This window comes from Cucumis melo, chromosome 8, assembly GCF_025177605.1.
Source record: "Cucumis melo cultivar AY chromosome 8, USDA_Cmelo_AY_1.0, whole genome shotgun sequence".
Lineage (NCBI taxonomy): Eukaryota > Viridiplantae > Streptophyta > Magnoliopsida > Cucurbitales > Cucurbitaceae > Cucumis > Cucumis melo.
In genome coordinates, this window is record NC_066864.1 from 31,339,934 (window position 1) to 31,358,852 (window position 18,919).

The 18,919-nt window shown below is 30.5% G+C and overlaps 2 protein-coding genes across 2 annotated transcripts; both read right to left on the minus strand.

Moving 5' to 3' along the window:
• Positions 1-3,775: 3,775 nt before the first annotated feature.
• LOC103491711 (uncharacterized) lies at positions 3,776-5,723 on the minus strand. The gene has a single exon (XM_008451775.2). It carries the CDS (start codon positions 5,402-5,404, stop codon positions 3,902-3,904), a length of 1,503 nt encoding a protein of 500 aa, XP_008449997.2. The 5' UTR covers positions 5,405-5,723; the 3' UTR covers positions 3,776-3,901.
• An 8,402-nt stretch (positions 5,724-14,125) lies between these two features.
• On the minus strand, positions 14,126-15,696 carry LOC127150738 (uncharacterized). Its single transcript, XM_051089281.1, has 5 exons — positions 15,565-15,696; positions 15,219-15,475; positions 14,913-15,128; positions 14,646-14,837; positions 14,126-14,564 (listed from the first exon to the last, which is right to left on the minus strand). The coding sequence occupies exons 1-5, from the start codon at positions 15,689-15,691 to the stop codon at positions 14,487-14,489; spliced, it is 870 nt and encodes a 289-aa protein (XP_050945238.1). The 5' UTR covers positions 15,692-15,696; the 3' UTR covers positions 14,126-14,486.
• Between the last annotated feature and the right edge of the window lie 3,223 nt (positions 15,697-18,919).

An 18,919-nucleotide genomic window follows, 5' to 3' on the forward strand; every position in this document is an offset into this window, starting at 1 on the left:
AAGAAATATAATGGCCATGATTTTTTTAATTACTTGTTAAGTGATGTTGTTATATATGATTTATTTCCTCATAAGAGTGTATTTCTTCTTCTTATCACGAGTGGTTTACTATGTTATTATCTTATAATTTAATTTCATTTATAAGAAGAAAATAAATAAAATAAAAATATGTTGTCTTTTTTTTTCTTTTGCTATTTTAAAAAAGAAAAATTATAAGATTAGTTGGTATTGTTGGGTTTATTTTTAGCTCTGGTCTTTAATCTTAATTTCTATTTGCATTATAAAAACAAAGTAGGAAAAAAGGATAAAGTTTATTTGTTGGTAAAACTATAACAATTGAAAATTGTGTATTGATTGAATAATAATTTCATTGAATTTACATTAATTATTGAAGTTGGAAATGCCATCCTTTTGCCAAATTTTCCTTTTTATTTAACACCTCTTCTATATTTTTGCCCTTCTTCTTCTTCCTTTATATACATTCCTAAAATATATATTTCCCTTCTCCATCGAATAATTTTCAATTACTCCTACTTTAGACTCATATTTGAAAGATCCAACAACTAAAAGTAATGATTAAAATTTTAAATATTTTTCATCAATGCAAAAGATATTCGCTAAACAATGTGTATAGTTTTGTGGAAGTTTTTTTAGTATCATCGTCTTTGTTTTATTAAATAAAAAAAAAAAGTTGTTTTTATGCTAAAATGTTATAATGAAAGGCAATTCAAAGCAAAAACAACATACAAATAAAAATATCTTTTCTTTTAAGAATTTCTTAAACCATGAATGGGACATAATTAACACTACTACAAATTTGGGTTTAACGACGCAAAATTTGCATCATAAAAACTTTCAACAACACAATTTTTACGTCATTGAAGCTACCGTCAAGAAAGGCAATTTAACGATACTTTGAAAAACGTGTCATTAATATGCTTAGATAATACCAAAATTGTGTCATTAATACCTTTACTTTGACGCAATAAATATCTCACCATTATTTATAATTCAACTCCAATATATTGTCATTAATACTCTTACATTGATTCTTTAAATGTGTCATTAATATATTGTCATTAATAACATTATATTGACGCTTTAAATGAGTCACCGTTATTTATACTTTGACACAAATATATTGTTATTAATACTCTTACACTGACACTTTAAATGTGTCACCGTTATCTATCACTCGACATGAATATATTGTCATTAATACTGTTACGTTGACAATTTAAATGTGTCATTGTTGTCTATTACTGGATAAGAATCTTTTGTCATTAAAGGGAAGAGAAATGACATAATGGAGAGGGAAGAAGAGTAAAGAAGACTGCGAGTTTTTTAGAGAAAAATGGCAGAATAGATAGGGAAAAATTCGGTCAAAATGAAATTTAAAGAGAATTTTGATGAAAATTGGGGTTGGATTGATGAATTAACGAGAAATTAGGGAGAAAATATGTATTTATAGAAATAAATCAAAATAACCGTCTGAGAAGTTCGAAACCGTGATATAGAGCTCGCTCACGTGAAATTGAAGAAAAAATTAGTATATTTATTTTCATCAATACAATATAATTTACCTTATCCCACTCCTTTTTTTTATTTTTAACGACACAATGTCTTGATTAGTAGTGTCATTAAAATTTATTTTTATAGTATTTATAAGTTTTACCATTATAATAATAAATAATTGTATTAGATGGTGTTTAAATATAAATAATTACTTGAGCATATCTTCATTCATATAAAACCTTTTGATCCAGAAGTTAGAAGTTGAAAATCTCTCATATACATTTGAATATAGAAATTCTTTTTGAGTGATAAATATGTGTACAAGCATCTACTTTCTACTTTTTTAGCCCCACACAAAAATTAGGAAAAATATTATTTTCTTTAAAACAAAACAAACAAACAAAATAATCCCTTTGTAATTTCACAAGCAACATCTTATAATGGGAGAATATTATCCCTTCCAAACAAATTTTATACACTAAAAAAGAGTACTCTTACATCCCAACAAAGTCTTAGTTCTTTTTATAAGGTTTTTTAAAAATAGAAAAAATGGGTAAACTACTTGCATTTCAATAAAATTATTAAAAGATAATTTATTACACTTGATTCTTTTATAATGTAAAAATATTTTGTAAAATGTTTATCGTTGATAATTTCTCTTTTTTATATATACGATAAGAAAAACTTTGGTAGAAAATGCAATAGATTAGATAAGAGATGGATATTTAATTGCTATTAATAGTAATAGAAAAAATTGATTCAATATGTTGCCAAGTGTGAAATTTGGCCACAAACAAACCTAAAAAGGTCAAATATAAGAGTAAATGTAGGCTCAAGTAAATTGAGTATCAACGAATCGTTGATCGAACCAAATCTAATATTAAGTATTGTAAGATAAAGAAAAAGATTTTACTAAACGTTATGTAATTTTTTGTTGTGAACAAATTATCTTAATTAAAGCATATTTAGAAAAGAATTTGAACTGATTAAAAATAACTTTTGATAGGTTCAAATCATTCTAAACATAATTTTAATTATTTTAAATCTCTTTTTACCGTAGAAAAATTGTGGAAATATTTCAAATATATATCCAGTAGGTTAATAACATCAAAAAAAAAAAAAAAAGAAGAGAATAAAAAAAGGAAAAAATTACTTTTGTTTCTTGGTTTTAAGGCCCATGGTAGTGGACTTATTAGGCCCAAGTCACACTTAACATGCAATCTACTTGATTAAAAAAAAAAATGTTATGAGAAAAGTGATCATATAGTCTAAATAGCATATGTAAGTGTTAGTAATCGAGTGGTGTGTTTGTCTATAGTTCTAAACCTTTTTAAACAAGCTTATACTTTCTTGTCTCAAAACCAATTAGTATTATAACGAATTTACCAATAACAAAGAGAGAATTCAAGAGGTGGGATTCTATTTGAAAATGTGATTGCACACAAATGGAACTTGGTTAGACTAAATATAAGTTGGTTGGCCGATCAAACTATTGTATTTTGATTTAGTTCGAAATGCAAGGAAGAATTGAAACAAACTAAACATTATTAGTTTGATTCAATTTCATACACTATTAATTCTGCCATACGATATCATTTACCTTATAGCTTAATTGGTATAGATTTGCCTCTAGGTTTACTAAAAAACTTCTTAGTAAAAAAAATGTTGTTATACTAATTGTCTAGCCATAATCAATGGACTATGGTCATATTCTAACCATTATGGCTCAAATAAATGTTTCTAACACCAAGTTGCCTCCTCAAATAGTTGTCTTTTTGTCCGATCTCTTCAATCAACCAACTTTTTTTTGTCTAAAGCTTATTAGTTATCAATAAAGTTCTGACTATGGATCATATTTTGAGACAACAAACATCAAACAATCATTATCTTTTAGAAACCGTTGTCTCAAACAAACAAAAAATGATGGAGTCTCTCTTCAACAATCTTTCTATTTAAACATGTCATATTGTTTGATAGAGTCCAACCATAATCTACTGTGATGTTGTCAAGAGCAATACCCCTTTTGTCCAACCTGAAAGAATATTTATCCATGACTTCACACTATAGATATAGTTAAGTAATGAACACCAACTTTGTACCATCCACTTCAACACACATAATTCTGAATTCTTTTTTGATTTCACTCATTGTGCTTCCTTTATATACTATCAAATGCTCAACCAACATAATCAATCATCAACTCAAAAGATGTTAAGACGAGATTATGTCAAAAAAAAAAAAAAAAAAAGGTGAATATTCCTTGGGAGTAATCCAATCAATCAACGTACTCTGGAAATTAATTACCCTACAATCATGACAAAGAAGAAGGAAAAAATACAGATCCCCAATGAAAACTACCAAACTAACCCAATTCAATCTCTCTTTTTTACATGTGATCAGAACTCCGACGACATTGAGGCCGGGGATTCTCATACCTATATATACAACTCAACCCCACCAAAACCTCCACAATGGCGGCCTCCGTCTTCTCCAAGTCCGAATAATGCAGCGTCTGCATTAACAACGCCGTCGGATTCGTGTCAAACCTCTGTTTTTCCATATTCCTCTCCGATTGCCACCGCACCGTGTCGTGAGCCAACGGCCCTAACCACCCCAACATCTCCTCCACCGCTTCCCTCCACCCCGCTGCCAGTGAATGCCCATTGCCGCCACTCCCCATTTCCTCTGCTCCTTCTCCTCTTTTCACCCAATTGTTTCTTCTCAATTTTGCTCTCACTTTCTCCTTTATTCCTGCCGGCAACATCTCGTACAGCTCCCCACGTGCCTCCTCCCCTATCGTCGCCGGCGCGTGTAGACACCGCTCTGCGAATAGTATTACATTCGCGTAGTTTATAGACAATCCTGATCCCCCCACCGTCGTCGGTGGTGCCGATGTATATACTCTGTTATTTGCCGGTGTCGATGAATTGAATTCACCGCACCCAATTCCGATATCATCTTTAGCTCTAATCCCACTTGGAAATCGGACCAATTCCTTTTTTCCCTTTTTTGGAATTGGGCCGGATTGTGTTACGAGTCTATATTCATTGTCGCTGCTGCATTTTCGATTTCCGCCGTAGAAATTCCACCTCCATACTCTGTCTCTAAGGATTCGAATCTGTGGGTTGTGATACAGAGAACAAGCTTGATCGGGAACCAATGGACCAAAGATTGTAACAATTCTAGCGTAAATAAAGCAGACTAATCGCGTCATCATTCCAACGGCATAATCAAAACTCTGATTCCATAGCGAAATTTCCTTGAAATGCTTCACATCTTTCCTCTGACTCGAGAGTTTTTTATCAAACAATTCAAAATTCACCGGCGGGAATTGCTTTGGACCCAACTGTTTCCATTTCTGTAGTTTCTTCTCAGACGCCTCCATTTCAGTCAGAGCTTCCATAGCAGAGTGAAGCTCCGCCGTTAAAAGCACCAGCTTCTCCATCCTCGAAATAAGCTTAGCAACATTCTTGAAACCGGGATCAGATTTAACGGAATGAAAAATACCAAGTTTCATATCAGAGAAAAGAAGGTCGAATCGAGTGAGACCCAAATCAGCACATTTCCGGCTGAGACGAGAAACAGAGGAAGCAGCATTGTTCAATTCCTCAAGACGCTCGGAACAAGCGAGATTGAGAAGAAACTCTTCATCTCGTGAATTCAGATAAGAAACACCCTTAGAACGAAGGGTGTCATTTTGAAGCCTGGAAATCTCGTCGTCGGAGAGAGAACGGTAAAGAGAAATAAGAGCTGCCATGGTTTTAGCAGTGTCAAAACAGAGAATACGGAGAGTGGGAGGAGTGGATTTATCCTGGAAAAAGAATTGAAGGGTTTGATTGGTGGTGCCTTTGATTGAGCTAGAAAGCCACGGCATGGTGGCCACAACCATGGCCTTGAATGGAAAAGGATTGAAGTAGTTTTTGTTGGGTGAAACAGAAGAAGAAGAAGAAGAAGAAGAAGAAAGGAAGAGGGATGGAGGTTTAAGGAAGAACAATTGAATTGAAATGGGTATATGAAGGAAAGAAGAGATATTAATGGAGATTTCGGAGCTGGTTCTTGAAGACGCGGTTGGACAGTTGGGATTTGCAAGGTTAGACAGAAATTTGAGGAAGACTTGCAACTATAAAAGATGAAGAAAGAGAAAATAAATAAAAAAAGACAGACTTTACATTCCAATTCCAGTTTCTTTCTTTCTTTCTTTCTTTCTTTCTTTCTTTCTTTCTCTCTTTCTTCAACAACGAAATCCAATCAATTTTTGGTCTTTCCTTCACATTATTTTATTAAATGGGAAATTCTTACTCTATTTTAATAAATAAAATAAAACCCTCTAGTAAATCAAATAACTAAAATAATTTCATGTTTTTTTGTATTTAAAATTTGATCTATTTTTTAGAATATTAGTAAACACTAGACAATAATAATTAGATATTTTAGAAGGTATGAGATGTTTGTAGCTTATTTTTAGAAAATTAAGAATCAAAACTAAACTCAGATAAAGGAATATTTTATTGTCCTTATTACACTAAATTTTGAGGTTTGAACTTGGGGATTAATCATTTTAAGATTCAACATTAGGAAAAAGAAGATGTTATTTAATATTCTTACAAGATGAGATGATTATGGAGGAGAAAGACAAGGGTTGACGTTGAGTGAGGGGAAACTTAAATAAAAATGTAAAAGCATGATTATAATAATAATAATAATGTTCACATGAAGGGATACCTTTGAAGTCTAAATTATATTAATTAATTATTTATAGTTTTATGTTAACTAAGATTCTAAATTTTAATATAAACACAACTCTAATACAATCGATCGTTATTTTATATCTTTAGTGTAATTTAAATTAAATTTTTTATTAAGTCAATTAGACTAATGAAAAACGAGACTATCTACTTTCTAATTAAATTATGCTTAAATTTATAATATGAGAAATATTTAAATGTCACGTCATTGCATTAGTAAAGTAGTAAATTGTGAGATAGCGTTATTTTTTAGTTGAATTATATAGATGAAGAGTTGGTGGTTTAGAGTATATTAATAGATAATTATCAAGAGTAGTTGTATTTTAAAAGGAGTATAGATTGAATTGAAGATAAGAATTGAAGGAAGAGTTGGGAGAAATAGAAAAGGAATATTAGTGTTATGTTGATTCATTTAAGGATAGGATAGGGAAGAAGAGGAAATAATAATAAAAAAAAAGAATGTTTGTGAAACTGAAAATGTGGAGACTCCGTATTTGTCGGAAAACTATGGTTTTTTCGGTAATTTTAGTTCTTTGGTCAAACTTCAAACTTCAAACCGTCCAGCTTGTGTCCACCACAACTCCCTCCTTTCCCCTCAACTTTTTTCCTAAAATATCAAACTCCTATTTTTTTTTTCTTTTTTCTTTTTAATTTGGTAATTAGCAAAAAAAAAAAAAAGTTAGAATTTAATCACCCTAATTTCTAATAATAATTTATCCTGGGTTTTGGAGTACATTTTTATGTGTTTAATTTAAAAAATAAGTTACTTTCAAAGAATTAGAATATTTGGAAGTTATTTAAAACTATTTTTTTATGTGTATTTTAACCAATTTTCACAAAAAATGAGTTTAGACAAATGTGAGTTTTTTGAAAAACATTTTTTCTTAAAAATATTATAAACTAAGGGTCAACCAAACGGACCCTTAGATTAGATAGTCTTTTAACATAGTGAGAAAATATTAATGAAGATTTTATAAGAACGTAAAAGAGTAGAATAGGTTTAACGAACCAAAAAAAATAAATTCTAGTATTTTCTTTTTTATTATAGAGAATTAAATTTGTAATTTAATCATTTCACAATGTATTTTAACATTTTAGACAAATTAAGCGATAATTTTTATATATTTTTATATTACGATAACACGTTTTTACCCATAATTATTTGATACATCATATTCTATAACACTTATAATTAATAATATGATTATATCTCTTTAAAAACCCTAACTTTTTTAAATAAATCAACTTGAAACTCTTTAATAGAGTTGGAGATTTTATTTTGGCAAAAATTTGGTGCATTGACTCTAATTTTGTGCACTTTTTTGTATAACTAAGAAAAAAACTACACATGTGTAATAATCCAGGTATGTACGAATGATTTTGAAAGAAAATGAAAAAAAATAATTATTAGGTCAAGTTTATGAACAAAAAGAGGGTATATGTACTTCAATAATTGAGTAGATTACTATTTGCCATTTTGAAACATGATTAAATTATATATTGCTTTATTTTATAAATTTCATATCATTATTAAATATTTGTAATGTGATTTATTTTAGAAGATTTTTAATATGCTTTTCAATTGGAATATTAGAGAAGTAATTTTTTAACCTATTGGAATAAATATTTTCTCATACTACCTTAGGATAAGAAATTTTCAAAACGGATTAAAATCATGTCGCATCTCTAAATATCTTCCATTTATATTAATAAAGCAATAATTTAACCTTTTATTGAAAATGAAAAATCAAACAATTTTCTCAACCTTTTTATTAAAAAAATTTGACTATCTTTCACAAAAAAAAAAAAAAAAAAAAAAAAGACATGTACGTGTTAAGAAAAAAGTTCTTAGTATTACGAATGAAGTTGGGTCGATTTATATTCAAAATTAATTAAAGTAAAAATTAATTTTTTTACCTATGTTAATATTATTAAAAAAATTGAAATAATAGTAATGATTTAGTAATTAATGATTTTTATGAAACTATATTAAATTTTACTATCTTCGAAATACATGAACATAACTCTAACAATCAAATACATTTAGGATTCGAATTCTGAGTGTCATACTAAAAATCTCATACAATCTCTTTTCTTGATTTAGTTTGATCGAAGGGGGGAAAAATAATTAAGAATTGAATGAAATCATGAAACAAATGGAGGAACATAAGCATTACCGACATTGGTGTGACGAATATTTTAATATGGTTTAAAGCCAATCGTTCTTGACCAAGTTTCATTTAATTATATATATATATATATATATATATATATTATATATGTACACACCCTAATCATAATTAATAAGTATATTAATTTTGTTGTTACCCTAATTAACTATTTTGAATGTGTGACTAGAAAGCCGGTGGTTCCAATTCTCAATTTCGAAAAAGTTCAAGTTATATTTAGAAATTAACCTATACTATATATATATATATATATATATATATATATATATATATATATATATATATATTTTAATTAAAATTAGTGAGTTGCTTGTTTTATTATCTATTTTTAATAATATTTTCAAAGTTTGTGTTATTTTAAATAATTTTAGAAAATATTTGATAAGCATTTTTGGGAAATTAATTAGATGATTAGCATGGTAAGTGCATTAGGAAAAGATGATCATAACCCAATCTAATTCCTACTAATTTAAATTTGGTTCAAATAAATAAAAGTTACTTTATGGATTGAATCTTGGATGTACCCAAATGACCTAAGCTAAATCATTTCCAACTTATTATTTATTTATTAGAAAATATGTTTCTCTATATACAATACAATTTTCAACTTTTTTTTTTAATTATTTATTTAAAAATATTTTTAAATATAGTAAAATAAACTAAAATATTTATAACATAAAACAAAATGAGTGTCTATAAATTAGGGAGATTTTATATCAATGTATCAGTTAAATACAATATGAGTGTCTATCAAAATGACACAATTAGATGTCTATCAAAATGACACAATTAGATGTCTGTCTATTAGACATTGATAGAATTTGAAACTTTTTTATATTTGGTCAAATTTACTATTTTTAACTATTCTCTTATTTATTATCCAACAATTAAAACAATCTTTTCACATGTAAGACGTGATAAGTTGAAATTGAGTTGCGAAAAATAATAAAGTATAAATATAATTTACTTTTTTTAAAAAAAATAAAATAAATGACACGATTAATCGAAAACCAATTGACACAAATGTTTCGTATTTTTAGTTAGATTGGATTCATTATGTGATAAAGAATTATAATTTGAATGGAAGAAAGATGATCAATCCAACATGATCAAGTTAGATTGGATTCATTATGTGATAAAGAGTTATAATTTGAATGGAAGAAAGATGATGAATCCAACATGATCAAAATAATAAATAAGAATGGCAACAAAAATTACAAGTGTATTTGGTGTTATTTTTAAATTTTCGTAAGTTACATCAATCATTTTAAAAGTTAGAAAAATCACAACCTATCTAACTTGTAATTATTATTTTCTTTTATGTTTGATTGACTAATTAAAAGTAACTCAAAACTAATCGGAAATGAGAGCCTATTTATTTCTTTGTTTCTTAAATAAATATGCATTGATACTTGAGAAAGAAGTGGGAAAAGAAGAAAAAAGAATGAAATATCATTTGCAGTCATTGAGTTATTCCTTAGTTTTGAACAGAATAATTATTTTAAATAGTAAAACTTCTATATAACAAAAGAAAATTTTCACTTTTTACGATTTTATTTGTGTTCTCCAGTATTATTCGAACATTATATTGTAATACTTTTAAAATTTTCAATGATATCTCGAATACGGTCGGAAATAAGAAAAGGGTCGTTCATTGTGATTGTGAAGAATTGGTCTTGATAGATAGCGCGTTGGGTTTATAAAGTCACTATTTTGGTAACATAATTAATAAAATGATGGGACTTGAAATTGTCCTTTTTTGTCAAGCATGAAAATGACTTTCAAAACAAATTTGCTCTCATAATCAGAATCTACTTGGAAATTACCTGTTTATGATCTTTTCAAACTCAATGTTTTCTGGTCATGAAGGTCAAGAATTTTGCAAGACTTTGGATATAAAGATGCAACTTTTTTCAATGCCTTCTCCTACTTTTCCCTTCTTTCTTCCTTTTGGCACCTCATCTCATTTTCTACCAACACTATACCCTATGCATAAACACATCTTTTATACGTTACTTTTGTTTACTTTCTTATATTCTTCCATTTTAAAGATGTTGGTATTTAAACTTCCTTACGGTAAAGAATCTAAACAATGTGAGTGTGTTTTATGTTTTGATATATGTACGTGTTTAGTAGCATATTTAGAATTTGAATTCTACTTTATAGAATTGTTTAAAATTATTTTACATTATATTTGTAAAGCATGAGTATTTGTGGTTACTCACTAAACTGGCATATCCATTAATTTGGTTGATGACAGATTTATATTTTAGTAAAAGTAATCTAAAGAAAAATGGAGATTGGAAGACAATTTTACTATATTAGGCTAGCTACCGATATTGATATTATTTAAATTTATGTAATATATAATGTATAAATAACATAAAATTGAAGGAGGAGGGTCAAGCCCCCTAGTTCTTTACTTAATTTGTCGGTGTCACTAAATAATAGTTGACAACATTTTATCCATAAATAAGTTTATGATATAAAAATTTGATTAATTTTTTATTTTATAATTGTTCACACGAGATTTCCGTAGAATTTTAATTCGTGAAGTTGAACTTTGTGTTGACATTGTATTTATGTTAATTTGATGTGATGTGATTGAATGTCTACACTTAATTTAAGGAAATGGAGCACATGATGTTCTTGAAGTTGGAGTTTTTGAAGAAAATTTGTATCCTTAAGAGTTAGGGAGTCTTCTGGCTCTTTGGAAAATTACCTCGACCTTTCATAGTTAATATTTTATATTCCATAACTCTTATATTTATAAAGGTGTCTGGTCGGTTTTATAGGTTTGAGCTTGATTGGTCTATGAACCAAACAAATGCTCTCAACAACATGAATTGGGTCATTTTTAGCATCGGGCTAAATTAAGCTTTAGCATCTTGCTAAATTAAGTTTTTTTAACAGAAGCCAATGGTCATAATGAACCTGACATTATCAGTCGATTTCTTCAAATTCAATTTGGACACATGTTAATTTTTAATTAGTCTGAAATTCAATTATTTTTATTTTTCTGTTGTTAATTTAGTAAAAGACATGACAATTTGTGATTGGTCCAAAATTTCTTATTCAATAGTAATATTATATTTTTTATAATAAATTACGCAACACAAATTTTAATCTTAAAAAATAAATTAAGTTTATTACATGACATAAAAGATGTCTAAAAGTTTCATCTATATTCGATATAAATTGCGTCATTTGCAAAACAATTTTCAGATAAAAAAATCAAAATAAAATCATTTTGCATATTATTTTCTTCCTTTATTTACTTCTAAAAAATGTTATCTAAAATTTGAAAAAAGGAATGAGTGTTATTATGAAGTTTTCAGATAATCGTGTTTCGTGGAGTTGAACTTGTGTTGCCATAGATTTATTGTGAGTGTAGTTTGATCTCTAATACATGTTCCTCGTCACACATACATTTGATGTATGGAAGCAAATTAAGCACGTGGATGTTCCTTCTTAAAGTTGAAGTCTTGGAAGAATGTCTGTATTTCAAAGAGTTTAAATCTTCAAAAGTAATTAGCTTCCGGAGTGAGACTCTTCTAAAAGGTGAGAGAATATTATGAAAGTCTAATTTTTTTTAACCCATCAAATACGCAGAACTTTCTATTTATAAATTTTTCCTTTTTGCGTGTGTGAGTTTTATAGGCTTGGACTTTGTTGATATATGTACTAGCTAGCCCTTGGGCCCAACTAATTGAATTTGGTTCTTAATTGGCCTTTGAACTAAGTAGCTTAATCTAACTTTAGCCCAAATCTTAATATTTTATTAGACCTAAAATAAGTAATTTGATCAGACCGTCAACATGAAAACAATATGACATCATCGGCGTTTACCAATTTATGAATTCAATTATAATTTGAAAAATATGTCAACTTTTACTTAGTCTCAAGTTCAATTATTTGTAACTTTATCATTAATTGATAAATAGCGTGACAATTTATGATTGATCTAACATTTCTTATATATTCAACCACTAGCTTTAGAAACTACTTATGTCATTAAGAAAAATGTATTTTTCAAATAAGATGAATAACTTAGACAACAAGTTTAATTGAAAAAATAGGTATGATTTTTTCAAACGATTAGAAAATAAAAAAAAATGTCTCCAGAATTAAAATGATAGTAAAATAAAAGTGTTGAGATGTTGAGAGTTCCACGTTGAAAAAATTAAAGAGACAGTCCTTATAAGATAGCGGGCTACTTCTCTTATTTTCAATTAATTTTGAGATGGAACATCGTAAACAAAAACTTAAATTATTAGGAAAATTTTGAGGAAAAAACTATTATTCATTTGAATCTTTTATTTGATCAATCTCTTTTAAAGCTAAGAGCGATAAAGATTATATTTACGAAACAGCACAAACCACCTATAGCATGCAGCTAGATAGCTTAATTGGGAATGTGTCAAAGACTCAAATATGAAGGCCAAGTATTTTTTTTTAAATAATTTTTTAAGAGTGTGTAAAAAGACCAAAACTATTCTAACCTGACCTAACCTAGCCTATGAACACTTCATTTTAGATTTTAGTGTAAAAGCATTCTCTAACAAGGCTATTAGAGATTACATTCAACTTATTATTTTATTAAATTAGGAATTACTCAATCATCAAAAGATCATCATATGAGAGTTATCTTATTTTTTTCCCTCATTCCTTTTCAATAAGCGGGGATAGCTCAGTTGGGAGAGCGTCAGACTGAAGATCTGAAGGTCGCATGTTCGATCCACGCTCACCGCATTTTTTTAAATTCTTTTTTCTTTTTTAATTTTTTTAATTCTTCATAAAAATATATATATTTTAAAAAAATGTTTGCAATTAAACACTTAACTAGTATTACTATTTTAATCATCAAGCGGAGATCGTCGGACTGAAGATCGCTCACCGCATTTTTTTAAACTCTTTTAGACAAATTAAATAGTTTATTGTCATATATAGTTACTATGCTCTTAATAACGTAGTTATTATTTCCCTTTTTCGTTAAAAAATTGATTCTATTCCTTAATTGTAGTAACACATCCGATTAATGGGAATGAAAATCGTCTCTAATAAATAAAACATAAGTTTAATACTTGTCTTTTTCAAGATTGTGTATAAAAGTTATTATTATTTTACGTATAGGTCCTAACTTTAAAGTACATTTAGTAGGTTTTTAGGCTTTTGTAGTTTCATGTGTTTGAAAAAAAACACTACGGTAAAGAAGATCACTACAAGAAACGGGGGTACTCCCGACGCACAAATACGTCGGCGAAAATGCAAAGAACGTCGGAAAAGGATATCCCGACGTACAAAACGGCGTCGGGAAGCACGTCGGGAGAAATGCGTCGCGAGAGGCTTTCCCGACGCCGTACCAAAGCAGCGTCGGGAAAGCCTTTCCCGACGCCGGGATATGCGTCGGCATGACGGCGTCGGGAAAACCTTATTCCCGACGCCGTCTATGCCGACGCATCTCCCGGCGTCGGGAAAACCTGTTTTCTGACTTTTTTTTCCCGACGTTCATTACGTCGGGAAATATTTTTTTATATATTTTTTAAAATATTTTATTTTTACTTTTTTCCTTATAATATTTTGCTCAAACATTCACAATGATGTTCGGATTGCTCAAAAAAATTTCGCGACGTTTTGGATTAAATTAAAATAAATTAATAAATATACAAACACAAATTAAAAAAATAGAATTAAAATTAATAATACGAATAAGTTGACTACAACAAAATATAGTTCTCAATATAGAAAAAACATAAACATAATGAAGCTAGGGATCATGTGGTGGTCCCTGTTGTGCACGAGTTAGGTCTTCAATCATCTTTTTCATAGCTTCCACTTGTGAAGCTAATGCTTGGTGATTTCTATCTTGTACTTCAATCCGTTCCAAAACTTCATGAAGTTTAGCTTGTAATTCAATCTCTTTTTGTGTGGACTGCGAACAAGATGTCGACGAACTGCTTGCACTTGCCGTTCTGAGAGCCTTCGGCTTGGGTCCCCAACCAAGGCCTTTTGAGTAGCCTGGTCGTCTACCCAACACCTAATCGCATATCTCATCCTCAGAGAGTGGCTGACTACCCTCTGGGATAGGCTGGGATTGGAGTTCCAGCATTTGATTCTGCAACAAATTTAAAAATTATGTTAGGTAACGCGCAAAAATATATAATAAAAGTGGATAATTAATAAGGGTATAACTTACATGCGCATCCTCGGCGGCTTGCGACACGAATGTCCCAGCTCGAACGTGTGTTTCCCGGAACAATTCCACACGATCGACCGGCTGCCCTCTTCTTTCAGCGAGCTCATACTGTCGTTGTAGAAACGACTTGGACCCGCTACTATGATTGTAAGGCTGCTTCTGTCTAGCAGCCTTGTTTGTCCGTGATTGCTCCTGCATTAAAACAATTATATTGTTTATATCTTATACATATAAAAACTTGTTATCATAATTAATCATGACAAATACCTGGAATGCACGGCTGATATAATGGTCGCAGAGGAAGTGCCAATCCTCATCACGTCCAACCAATGCGTTTGGTGGGTTGGCACGAGCCTCCTCCGGGTCGCTGTACTTTTTGAAATGTTTATGACAGTCGGCCCGGAACTCTTTAAAGGTCGTGAGCATCTGATGCTCAACAAACCTGTTCATTGCTTGATCATTGAAATCAAGCACAAAGAATCGCTGCACATTACAAACATAACACATTAGATTGGCTAAAGTTAGATATGTTTCAAATGAAATCATATATAAATGTGTAGTGCATTTAATTACCTGGAGGTCGCCCTTGACGACCTCAATGTATTCTCTCCCAACGTCCGTCCACTTAAGACAGCGGACGGGAAATGTCTTTCGCACGCACACGCCTATCGCCTGGCTGAAGCGAACGGCGTGTGGAGAAATAGGCTTCTCCGCTCCAGGGGCGATCGTCATCGGAATGCGCCCATTTATTGCAACGTGGCGCTCTAACTCCAAGAGTCGAGACTGCGCACGTCTCCTAGGAGTCGGAGTCGTTTGTTGAGAAGAAGACCCTGCTCAATAAATAGACAATAACATATAAAGTTAGAAAAAAGAACATGAAATATTTGTAAGTTAAAATGAAGAAAATTCTTAGACTCACCCGTATTGTCGCCCACAGATGATGACCCTCCTGCGATGTTATTATCTAAATCGTCCTCAAACTGGAGGAACATATCGTCCGTCTCCATAAAATTTGGTCGTCGATATGACATAATGACTATGGACATAGAAAACAAACATTTTCAATTTAACTTAAACCTCCCTCTCCCCAGATAAGTAGTAATTCCATTTCATAATAATTACACGACCCCTGTACACAAGATAATCTTCCCCATAGAATTTCTATCAGATCAAGACATCTCGGTATAGACTTAATTAGAGATCCTAAATCACAATCTCAAATTCAATAAACACCCCCCCCAATTCAATATAACCTCAAAAATCTCTACACATTCAAATTTTTTATCAATCTCAAATTCAATTTCAACTTCAATCTCTACACATTCAAATTTTTTATCAATCTCAAATTCAATTTCAACTTCAATCTCAACGTCAATCTTAAATCCTAAAACCACTTCAAATTCAAATTCAACACTAAAACCTAAAACTAATTCAAAATCTATATCCTAAAACTATTTCAAAATCTAAATTCTAAAACTAATCCTAAAACTAATTAACTAAAGCAAAACTAAAACAAAAACAAAAAAAAACTTTAAACAATTTCAATAATACATACATTTTTTTAACTTTGAAACAAAAAAAAAACAAAAAAACAAACAAACCCTAAACTAATTTTTATCAAAAAAAACTCTAAAAAAACTAAATAAATTTACATATTTCACTTACCTAAAGTGGCAGACGACGACGAGGAACAACGGCGAGGGCGGTCGGCGACGGACGGCGGCGGAACAAAAGGATGGCGGCGACTTCTTCTTCTTCTCCTTTCTTTTTCTCCTCCTCTCGGTTTCGGTTCTGTGAATACAGAACTGAAACGAATTTAAAGGGGATTTCCCGACGCAGTGACGTGGCGTCGGGAATTCCCTCAAAATGAGTCGGGAAAAGGGGAATTCCCGACGCTCATTAAACCCCTTTTCCCGACGTTTAAGGCGGCGTCGGGAAAAACCCCTATTCCCGACGCCGCTCCCGACGCGCTGTTCACGGCGTCGGGAAAAACCCCTTTTCCCCGATGTACTTTTTGCCGACGCCTTCATGGTGCGTCGGGAAAAATGGTTTTCCCGACGCCGCTCCCAACGCACTGTTCACGGCGTCGGGAAAAAACCCCTTTTCCCGATGTATTTTTGCCGACGCCTCCATGGTGCGTCGGGAAAGATGGTTTTCCCGACGCATCTTCCGACGCGTTGCTGAGGGCGTCGGGAAAGCCCTTATTCCCGACGTGCTTTATGCCGATGTGCTTTTCGGCGTCGGGAATGCTCCATTTTCTTGTAGTGGATGATAAAGTAATACTAAGACTTAAAAAATAATCTTTAATAGTAAAGTTTGATCGATGAATTTTTTTGTCTCCCTAACATTTTAGAGAAAGTAATCAAGAAGGGACAATCACCATAACATCATATGTGTGAAAAAGATTATATTTAGTAAACCAAAGAATAGTCACACACCCATGACCCAACCTAATGAGTCTTTCCAAATGCTATATTTAAAGCTAGGTCCTACACTAATTATTATTAATAGTCCTTCTATTCTCAACTTATCCTATATGAAATAGGATCTTCAAATTAAGGGCCTTAACATGTATGTTATGTAGTATCCATTGCAAGTGTATGTTCTATTTTTGTATGTGAATGAGAAAGCGTATGCTTATAATAATTGTTTCCTAATTAGTTTTATCTCTTGTGACTCCCAACTTTTAATATTTTAATTTTCTTTGTGCAAACTGGAAAAATTTCTACCTCCTAAATAGAAATATATCGTGAGATAGAAATAAGGATGCAAAGAACACAAATAATGTTGTTTGCAATTTTCTAATAAGAAGGTGAAGACCATAGATTAGACAGGACTGAGTTAGTGTAAAACCTAGTTGAAATTTTTATATTCTTTGACTTTTGACTTTTCTTTTCCAATAATCATTTTAAAAAACACAATTTTAAAGTAGAAAAAGAGACAAAATATATATATATATATATATATATATATATATATATATATATATATATATATATATATATGATCTTGGAATTAAATAACTTGAAGTTTGATACATTAGGATTCTAGATGAGTATAAACTTGATAATAGTGAAACTAGCTAAAGGAGGAAGATTAACTAAAATTTGGAATCTCTTCGATCTTTTATTTGACAATATCCTAAAGGAAAGTTCTTCCCCTTCGAAATATAAATTTTAATTATATTTTAAGTTATTTATGATTTTGTCCATAATCTATACAAATTCTCTATTATGTTATTTTCTATTGTTCTTTCTCTACATCAGTGAGTGATTTATTGTTGATCGTTATGGTTTATAAACTCTATCATAAGGATTTTTATAGGAATTAATGTGATCAACCAACTAAATACCCTTTTCATTTTATTCCCTTAATTACATTGAAAAGCGTGCATGTTTTGCACAATGAACTCAATACACATTGACACTCTCCTTCTTGAAATCAATGAATGAGAAATAAAGAGAGAGATATTGTTTCAGAAAGGCCATGATAAGAAAATGGGAAATTTCCAATGCAAAAGAAAAGTAAAGAAAAAAAAAAAAAGAAAAACAGATCACCCTTTTCCAAGATGAAAAATATATATAAAAAAAATGGAATTCACTTTTTGGAGATAATAATAATAAATTAATTAAGAATTTCCCAATCTCCCAACCCAACAACTATTCTCTGTGAGTGATGAAGAAATAATAATGAGAGGTACATTTCCAATATCCCCATATATTCTCATGATATATTAAATAGTGAATCATGATCTCACAAATTATTCCCTTAAACCTAAATAATAATTCCCTTATAATTAATTAATTAAAAATTATATTGATAGAACAAAAAACAACATCTGATATGTCCCATGTGCCCCATTTTTTAACTCTTCCCTTCTTCATTAATCTCTCTCTCTCTCTTCTGTATTTCTGAAACTTATCCAACTCATTCACTCTTCCTCTCCATGAACAAAGACAATTTATTAAAACCCACATTTGCCTTTTTAACACTCATCTTCCTTTCATGGACTTTTGTTCTTAAAACAATCTCACTTTCCATAAAAACTAATAAAATTTTCTCTCTCTCTCTCTCTCTCTCTCTCTCTCTCTCTCTCTCCCATTTTCACATGCATTGTAGCAAACAAAAACCCCCATTCACTCATCAAAACATTCTTCAATTATTTTAACCTTTGCACCAAAATATTTGGTGGGTATTACTTTTAAATTCTTCTTCTTTTATGTTCTCTATTTCCCCAAAAACAATGTTTTAGGTCTAATCCCAAGCTTTATTAA